Source organism: Triticum aestivum, chromosome 5A (genome assembly GCF_018294505.1).
Source record: "Triticum aestivum cultivar Chinese Spring chromosome 5A, IWGSC CS RefSeq v2.1, whole genome shotgun sequence".
NCBI lineage: Eukaryota > Viridiplantae > Streptophyta > Magnoliopsida > Poales > Poaceae > Triticum > Triticum aestivum.
In genome coordinates this window covers 67,222,314-67,231,715 of record NC_057806.1, presented here as the reverse complement: position 1 = coordinate 67,231,715, position 9,402 = coordinate 67,222,314, and the positions used below count along the sequence as shown (strand labels likewise).

At 47.4% G+C, this 9,402-nt stretch overlaps 1 protein-coding gene and 1 pseudogene across 1 annotated transcript; both read right to left on the bottom strand.

Moving 5' to 3' along the window:
- Positions 1 to 1,896: 1,896 nt before the first annotated feature.
- LOC123102339 (cinnamoyl-CoA reductase 1-like) lies at positions 1,897 to 3,528 on the bottom strand (annotated as a pseudogene).
- A 3,335-nt stretch (positions 3,529 to 6,863) lies between these two features.
- On the bottom strand, positions 6,864 to 8,364 carry LOC123102338 (cinnamoyl-CoA reductase 1). Its single transcript, XM_044523649.1, has 4 exons — positions 8,123 to 8,364; positions 7,888 to 8,045; positions 7,613 to 7,801; positions 6,864 to 7,517 (listed from the first exon to the last, which is right to left on the bottom strand). Exons 1-4 carry the CDS (start codon positions 8,274 to 8,276, stop codon positions 6,999 to 7,001), a joined length of 1,020 nt encoding a protein of 339 aa, XP_044379584.1. The 5' UTR covers positions 8,277 to 8,364; the 3' UTR covers positions 6,864 to 6,998.
- Positions 8,365 to 9,402: the final 1,038 nt, after the last annotated feature.

The following is a 9,402-nucleotide window of genomic DNA, read 5'->3' as shown; positions in this document are numbered from 1 at the left end:
ACTACGGAGTGAACGCCTGACCGTTGCCATCCTGAGTGGCTTTAGATCTTCCATACCCCGAGTGGTTTCTTGTATGGTCAAGTGACTTCTTCTTTGTCGAATGGAATTGGGGTATCTGAGTGAGAGAATTTGTCGAGTGGATTGCACTCCAAGGTTACTTCAGTCTGTATCCTTTGTTGTACTTTCAATGTTCTTAACTCTAGGGTAGTGTCCTTGGGTAGGGCGTCTAGGTCAGGCCTATGACCCTACCCTAGGTTAATGGCATCGTCAGTGGGCTTGCCAACAGCCCCAATTATGTTCCGGCTATCCTTTCTGTGTAGGTATAGATGAGCAAGTTCTTCTATCTGATTGAATTGACCAAAGGCTTCAATGGATAAGGGCAGGTGAAAGTGCTCGGTCCAATCCTGTTCCTCAAAAAAAATGGTGCACTGTTTGCTCATCATTAATGGCAAAATAGTGCAGATGTGGAAGTGTTAGTTGCAAAGCCTGGTCATGCCATTTTTCTTTCTAGAACAACACATTTTGGCCTGAGCCTATTGTGCATCTTCTTATTTGCTTAAATCTGTCTAGAAGTGCAATGTGAGCCTTCCACCAAAATGACCCTTCTGCCTTTCCTCTTCGTGCTTCTGTATGATAGGTTCCGAACCGTGTCGTGGGCAGCCTAGCCCTTTTCTAGGATATTGTGTAATCACATCACTTTGGGTTCGAGCAATGTGGTGCAAGGATGGATATTGTGCTTAGAGGTTTCTTTTGGATGAAACATATAATGGGATCATGTATTATTTGGAGTGTACAACTATATCGTGTGTACCATGAAGATTTATAGGTAATCTCTTGCCTGCTGATGAATAATAATGTGCATGTTCCATGGTTTTCTTTAGGTAAGTACTTGTTTTTAAAAAGTGTCAATAGTTTTACGTCTTCCTTTTTATGCAAAACGTACTTTGGGTTCCAGACGTCGTTGTTTCTTAACTAATGAGCATATGGGCTATGCTATTGACATTAGTTTTCATGTTACGGTTGTTTATTGAACTCCAAGACCAATATACAACAAACTCATTGCAACTTAGATAAGAAAACATGGCATTGATGGATGGATCACCAACACGCCGAACACTGCTACTCCACCTCATGGAAGACTTGTTGGATCCTTCTGTTGGAAGAATATTCAAAGAATAATCCTAGATTCAAATCAGTTACTAATTGCTCAACTGGTCAAGGGAACTCTGTTTTTTTGGACAAATAAATGGAATATTCTGCCATGCATAGACAATTTCAAGAACTGCATTCTTTTGCCATCAATGATAAATTCTCAGTCCAACAAGTCGTAATCTGCTAGCTTGGAAGATCATTTCCATAGACTTATATCTGTCTAAGATTAGATTTTTTACACATCATGTTACCAAGACACGGAATTGGCAGAATTTCTATTGTATCTCACATATTGCTCTCTCTCCTTATAAATATGTTACTTTTATTTATATATAGAAATACCATAATAATCATTCTATGGTTATTGCGGAAAACCCTATGTATGTCGAATCGAGCCTAGCTCAGATGGTCATGTTTTTGTGGTGAAACCATCTCATTAGAGTCCAAGTTCTAAACTTAGCATTGGTACTCACATTTTCCCGGATTTATTATGAAGTTCTGAAGCATATGACGACTATGTTAGAGTTGCTCTAAGCATAGTATGACATAGTAGGCAAATATGTTTGAAAAGGTGTCGTTTTGCCGTGGCTGCTAATGGATCTCGTGCATAAATCACAATATTCTGCTTTTTTTAATAAAGGATCACAATATTCTACTACCTTTGTAAGTCAATATAACACATTTTTTTACACTATTGATTTAGGGAGGTGGTATGTATAATCATGGCCCAGACAACAACGATAGGTAAACATCATAACATACTCTTCTGACAAAGGACACTTATATTAATTGATGAGCAACTAAGAAGTAAATAAAGAATTCAATGCCACGACTTTGTAATCATCAAACGGGCAAGCATGCTGCTAACTTGGCCAAAGTGACCATGGAGTTGTCAGGACATATCAGCGTGGCGACGGGGTAAGATGCCCTTGTCTTGAAGGCTCGTGACGGTGTCGTAGAGACACTGGCTTGCCGGCGTGATGCCGACGCCTAGCTCCATGATCCTCCGACTGCTGAACCGGCACCCTTTCTTCATCTCGCCCGCCCCTTCCTTGCACCTGGTGGGCACGGGGTACTCCGGAAAGAACTTTGCGAGGATACAACACACCTCAGAGCGGTGCAGCGTGCGCCCCGCGCAGAGGTACTGGCCATGCGCATTAGGCATCTCGTACGCACGCACGTGTGCGTCCGCGACATCCCAGACATGCACGTACGCCTGGGCAGCATTGGTGTACGTCTGCATCGAGCCGTCCAGGTATTTAGCGGTGTGCAAAGTGCTGGCATTCACCACCGTCTGCAACAGAGGGCCCAACACTAGAGGCAGGTTGATCACGACAAGGTCTAGCTTCCTCTCCTTTGGGAGCTCCAATGCCGCCTGCTCCGCCGCCGTCTTTGCATAGCAGTACCAGTTATGCATATGCTTACTTGTCAGATGCATGTCATTATACATGTATTTTCTTAGCAATATGGTGCTTCTAACATTACACGAGCGAGAGTTAATTAAGCTGACCTTTGTGTTCTTGCAGAACTCGAGGTCGCTCCAACATGTCTCGTCGGCCTCCCCATCGATGCTGCGGCAAGGATCCATGTAGAGGAGCCGATCGACGACATCATTACCACACGCCGGATGCCGCCCACCTCCTCCATGGCGTTGATCACGTTTCTCGTCCCGTTCACTGCCGGCTCGATCATTTTTTCCTACACCCATACATGAATGAACCTTTGTCAGCCACCGTATATTCGATGTCAGTAGCTAGTAGTACACCTATATATATAGTATGTGGGTAAGTAAAGTACCGCGTCATCAGTGACGGGGCATGCAGTGTGGAAGACTCCTTCGCATCCTCAGAATGCAGCGACAAGGCTCTCCTTGTCCAGCAGGTCCACCCGAAAGAGGGTCAGCCGCTCCACCGCCCCTTCCAAGGCTCTCAGGTGCGCATTCCTTGCCACGTCATCTGGAATCACACACCAAAGTTAGGGACGATGCTTCGCTGCCTTAAGGCACCTACCTTTGTGTCTATGACATGTGGGCCCAACAGGTGGCTGGCCCACATGTCAATGACCCAAAGGCAGATGCCTTTAAGGCACCGAAGCTGTGTCCATACACTCCAGGCATGGAGATTAGAACATATGCTGAACGGTGCATTGTACTCACCAGGGTTCGGGACGGTGCCGTGGACGGCGTAGCCCTTCTTCACAAGGAGCTTCACGAGCCTGGACGCGATGAAACCGCCGGCGCCGGTCACACACACAGTGCGTCCGCGGCCAGTGGCGACGCAGTTAGCCGTGTTGGCACGATCAAAACCCATATCTCAATCTGCAGAAAATTTCTGAACTAGAAGTTGCAATAGGCAACAGAGGATATGTATGTATATCTCGACTTCCAAGCTAGTTCCAAACTGAGCTGTGTAGTGCCCGGTAGATATAGGGCCGGGATGGCGTGTGCAACGGTTGGCATCCACATCCCACTTGGCATGCTTAATTTGGGTGAACTGCAAATCTGTGTCAAATGTAATGTTGTGGCACTGCAGTTCCTATCACAAGAAAACACATGGCGGCTGTGTATAATAAGCATCGTTCTTGCCTTCACGCGTACCAAGTGTTGATTATGATTCCACTTTCAGCATACACCATTTTCTACAATGCACACGAGTATCATGTGTTGATTATAATGCCATAGCATTTTCTACAATACGCTGACCGGCAGACCAAGCTTGGATCAAACAAAAGAAAATGCAATGTGAACGGATGCGCGTAGTACTATAGGAGTAGTTAAGTTCCAACCTATATAGACCCCGCAAAAAAAAGTTCCAACCTATATAGTACTTGAAAAATTAAATATTCCTGTGCTGCATGGATCAGGAGCTGATGTGGGCCGTGTGGTGCTTTGTATCAGGTCGAGGGAAGAAAAAGATTCCATTTGGTGGATCGCATGCCGGTTGCCTCTGCGTTCGCATCATCAACTTGCCGGCCTTCTCTCTCTCAGAAAAAAATATCAACTTGCCGGCCGGCAGGTACGCTTCGCTCAACAAAAAACAAAAAAACTTGCCGGCAGGTAAACGCGTCAAGGCCAGACGTTCCAGGGCGACTCCGGTGGTGCAGCGTGCTCCCAACGCTCGGGTCAAGGCCAAATTGAGTGACATGTTGTTCACGGAGAGTTCCAAGCGTCGCCTCGTCGACAAAAACATGAAAACCTAAGGTATCCGTTGCCCTCATACAAGATTTTAAATGCGTTCTCGGACGAACATCTGGCTAGGATTCTATATGATAGAGGCGTAGCAGTAGAGGTCTCTAACGGGGACATTATTTCCCTGATGCGTGCGAGGGAGGAGGCGCAGGCCGCTTTCGCCGTGGCTGCCATAAAATGTGCTGCAGCTATGGAGCAGACCTTGGCACCAGTAAGGGCTGGTGTCGGTCTTGTGCCCGATGAGGGAGTAGAACCTAGGGATGCTTGTGCTATACCTTCTCCTAGCCGTGCCCCGGCTAGGAAGCGTGTGACCAAAGCGTTGAGCTCATGGGGAGTTCGCCTTCGCAACTGAATAATATAAAATGTGACATTTATTCTGGAATATTCGTGGTTGTGGCCATGGTGGTCATAAATCAAAGAACACACGGCAAAAGAACGTATTGATGTTGTGGCGCTGTAGGAAACTATTAAAGCCGATTTCACCTTTAAAGATTTGCTATCTTTTCATCCCTTGCGGGGTTACGACTGGCAATGAGTGCCGTCCTCTGGCCACTCGGGTGGCCTTCTCATGGGTTGTTCGTGATATCTGTGATGTAGTATTGTGGGAGAATGGTGTGTGTTTTTATTGCTGCGACCATTCGGCATAGAGTTTCTAGGTTGTCGTGGGTGATAGTGTGCGTTTATGGGCCTGCAGATCATGCGAGATCAGTAGATTTTTCAGGGGAGATCGCGGCTCTGGGTGGGGCCAAAAGAGCAACTAACATCCCGCTCATTGTTGGCGGCGATTTTAACTTGATTCGCTCGGGGGCGGACAAAAACAATGGCAACGTTGACTGGGCTAGGGTGTCTCTGTTCAACAATGCCATCGCGGCTGCAGCGTTGTGTGAAGTTGCCAGGATGGGCGCCAGGTACACCTGGACTAACAAGCAATTGGTGCCGGTTCGTAGTGTCCTAGATCGCATGTTCTTCGCTTCAGAGTGGGAGGTCCTTTCCCCTGTGCTCTTTGGTGGAAGAGACGCACATAGGTTCGGATTACGGTCCCTTTAATTTTGTCCTCAGGGGAGGATAATATTTGCCGCAGCAGTCGGTTTTACTTCAAAATGATGTGGTTTGAGGCGGATGTTTTCGTACAGTGGGTCAATGACCGCTGGGAGCAGATTGTGTCTCAGATGGGGTGCCAATGCGGTCCAGCTGAGTTCTGGACCTCCGCGGCCGCCGTCTTGCAGGCTCCCCTCCGTGGGTGGAGGGGGGGGGGGATGGCAATCACGATAGCGAGTCCAAATGTGAGAGGGCTAGGTTGGTCGACGAGATTGCGTCGCTAGACTCACATGCTGATTTGCGTGTCTTCTCGAAAGAGGAGTGGGCTCACATATATGCCCTGGAGCACCAGGTGCTTGCGATTCTTCGTGCGGAAGAAGAATATTGGCACCGTAGGGATGGCGTCAAGTGGGTTACTGAGGGGATGCCAATACTGGCTACTTTCACGCATTTGCTAATGCCCGGAAGCGCAAATGCTCGATTTTGCGCCTCCAATCCGACTCCGGCCTCCTGGTAACCCAGAATGAAATTGTTAGTCACAATACGAGTTTTTCATTGGTCTGCTGGGGATGGCTGACGAAAAACTGCTCTATCTCCGTGAGGATTTGTGGGATCCAGGGTGTCATAGCACGAGAACGATGGACTTGCTCTTTCCTTCCTGCCGCAAGAGATTGACGAGGCTCTTGCTGTTATGAAGACTGACACGGCCTCTGGCCCCGATGGCTGACCCGTGGAGTACTTTAAAAGGTTTTGGCCGAGTCTTAGACACCTTTTCTATGCGTTAGTTAATGGCGCTTTACTCTCGGCACGGTAGATTTGTCTCGCCCGAATTTAATCTATTTCTCGTGGATGTGGCATATCGGCTTCTGCTTGTCTGAGCAGGAGAAAAAAACCTGTGCTCTGACGATTTGCCGGTCTTTCAGTTTAACCGATAATTCAGGTAGGCATTTTGCCTACTGATGATGTTTCTAAACAAATAATAATTCCAGGAGGATTCTACTGAGATACTATCTCAAGATAGCGAACTACCGTATTTAGAGTAAATATCTTAACAAGCTTTTTGATTGGATTGAGGTTAATCCTTAAGCTCAGTTGATAAGACTCTAATTTTACATATATAAAGCAAAAATATCGCAGAATGGTTGTTGTATAGTTTTTACTTGAAAAACAGCGCACAGAAGCATGTCGACGCTTTCATACAGTCTAAGATTTCATTTGTTGGGTGAAGGGATGCCAGCTTGCCATTGTTGCCAATGAACATTATGCACATGTCGCCTAAAGTGTACAAACCACAACATTCTACTCCCTCTGTCTAAAAAATGCAAGATGCTTATTTATGCTGCTTACATATTGAGATAGAGAGAGTATGTTATATCACGGCCAAAGCGATGTTACTTTGGAAACACCGCCTACGAACATGGTGTGCATCTCGCCAAATCACAAGTCTCAGTTACTCGGTCCGAGATTTTAATGGCACAAGTAAAGATTTGGACATATTTTTCACTAATAGTCATTTAAATTAATTGGTGAACAAATAAGAAGCAAATGGAGAATACAATGCCATGACATGCAATCATCAAACGGGCACGCATCTAACTTGACCAAGGTGGCCATGGAGTTGTCAGGACATATCAGCGTCGCGACGGGGTAAGAAGCCCTTGTCCTGAAGGCTGGTGATGGTGTCGTACAGACACTGGCTCGCCGGCGTGATGCCGACGCCGAGCTCTGTGATCCTTCGACTGCTGAACTGACACCCCTTCTTCATCTCGTCCGATCCTTCCTTGCACCTCATGGGTACTGGGTACTCCGGGAAGAACTTGGCGAGGATACGACACACCTCGGCGCGGTGCAGCGTGCGCCCCGTGCAGAGGTACCGGCCATGCGCGTCAAGTGTCTCATATGCACGCGCGTGTGCATCCGCAACGTCACGGACATGCACGTATGCCTGTGCCGCATTGGTGTACGTCTGTACCGAGCCGTCAAGGTATTTGGCGATATGCCACGTGCTGGCGTTCACCGCCGTCTGCAGCAGAGGGCCCAGCACTAGAGACGGGTTGATCACCACAAGGTCTAGCTTCCTCTCCTTGGCAAGCTCCCATGCCGCCTGCTCTGCCACAGTCTTTGCATAGCAGTACCAGTTCTGCATATGCTTGTCAGATGCATGTCATTATACATGTGTTTTTTTAGCAATATGGTGCTTCTAACATTACACGAGCGAGAGTTAATTAAGCTGACCTTTGTTTTCTTGCAGAACTCGAGGTCACTCCAACATGTCTCGTCGGCCTCCCCATCGAGGCTGCGGCGAGGATCCATGTACACGGCTCCGATCGACGATGTCATTACCACACGCCGGATGCCGCCCACCTCCGCCGCGGCGTTGATCACGTTTCTCGTCCCGTTCACCGCCGGCTCGATCATTTTTTCCTGCACCCGTACATGAATGAACCATTGTCAGCCACCGTACATTTGACGTCAGTGGCGTAGTACACCTATGTGTGTAAGTAAAGTACCGGGTCATCGGTGACAGGGCATGCGGTATGGAATACGCCTTCGCATCCTCGGAATGCAGCGACGAGGCTCTCCTTGTCTAGCAGGTCCACCCGGAAGAGGGTCAGCCGCTCTGTCGCCCCTTCCAAGGCTCCCAGGTGAGCATTCCTTGCCACATCATCTGGAATCACACATCAAAGTTAGGTGTGCACTTCAGGCATGGCAATTAGCATATGATGAAGGGTGCATTGTACTCACCAGGGTTCCGGACCGTGCCGTGGACGGCGTAGCCCTTCTTCAGGAGGAGCTTCACGAGCCAGGACGCGATGAAACCACCGGCGCCGGTCACACACACAGTGCGTCCGCGGCCAGTGGCGACGCAGTTAGCCGTGTTGGCACCATCAAAACCCATATCTCAATCTGCAGAAAATTTCTGAACTAGAAGTTGCAATAGGCAACAGAGGATATGTATGTAGTATATCTCGACTTGCAAGCTAGTTCCAAACTGAGCTGTGTACTGGTGAGAACCGCCTTTTGGCCGGTATATATAGAGCCGGATGGCGTGTGCAATGGTTGGTAACCACATCCCAGTTGCCATGCTTAATTAGGGTCAACTGCTAATCTGTGTCAAATGTAATGTTGCGGCACTGCAGTCCCTATCACAAGAAAGCATATGGCGGCTGTGTATAATAAGCATCGATCTTGCCTTCACACGTACCACGTGTTGATTATGATTCCACTTTGGGTGTACATCATTCTGTACAATACACACGAGTATCATGTGTCGATTAATGATTATAATGCCATTGCAAGTTCGTAGCATTTTCTACAACAGGCTGACCGGTCAGGCCAAGCTTGGATCAAACAAAAGAAAATGCAATGTGAACGGAAGCGCGTAGTACTATTGTACGCTCTCTATCCCATAATATAAAAATGTTTTTGGAACTAGTTTAGTGTCAAAAATGTTCTTATATTATGGGACAGAGAGAGTAGTTAAGTTCCAACCCATATACTACTACTTGTGAAAATTAAATATTATTGTGCGGCATGGAGCAGAGGCTGGTGTGGCCGTGTGGTGCTCTGTATCAGGTCAAGGAGAGAAAAAGATTCCATTTGGTGGATCGCATGCACGTTGCCTCTGCATTCGCATCATCCAGCTGCCGTAAACAGGAGTAAAAGTACCCAAAAAAGAAAGAAAAAATTAAGTTCCAACCTATATGGTACTTGAAAATTAAATATTCTTGTGCAGCATGGAGCAGAGACTTGGTGTAGCCGTGTGGTGATGTGTATCACGTCGAGGAGAGAAAAGGATTCCGTTTGGTGGATCGCATGCACGTTGCCTCTGCGTTCGCGTCATCCACTTGCCCTAAACAGAGTAAAAATACCAAAAAAATAAAGAAAGAAGAAACAAGACCAGTAGAGGGAGAAGGGGTGTGCTAGGCCTCGGTTGGCGTATCTTTTTTAAAGATCTGCAGCCCCACGAGCCGTCCGGTCTTGGTTGTTCAGCGTAAATCCCTCTTTGCAAGAAGGATATTGTT

Bases quoted from the DNA above. Each gene is read 5' to 3' on its own strand.
- LOC123102338 (XM_044523649.1), bottom strand. From the start codon at position 8,276: ATGGGTTTTGATGGTGCCAACACGGCTAACTGCGTCGCCACTGGCCGC. The intron at 7,802-7,887 runs GTACTTTACTTA...GTACGGGTGCAG, and splicing joins GCCCTGTCACCGATGACCCG to GAAAAAATGATCGAGCCGGC. The intron at 7,518-7,612 runs GTCAGCTTAATT...AAGCATATGCAG, and splicing joins AGTTCTGCAAGAAAACAAAG to AACTGGTACTGCTATGCAAA.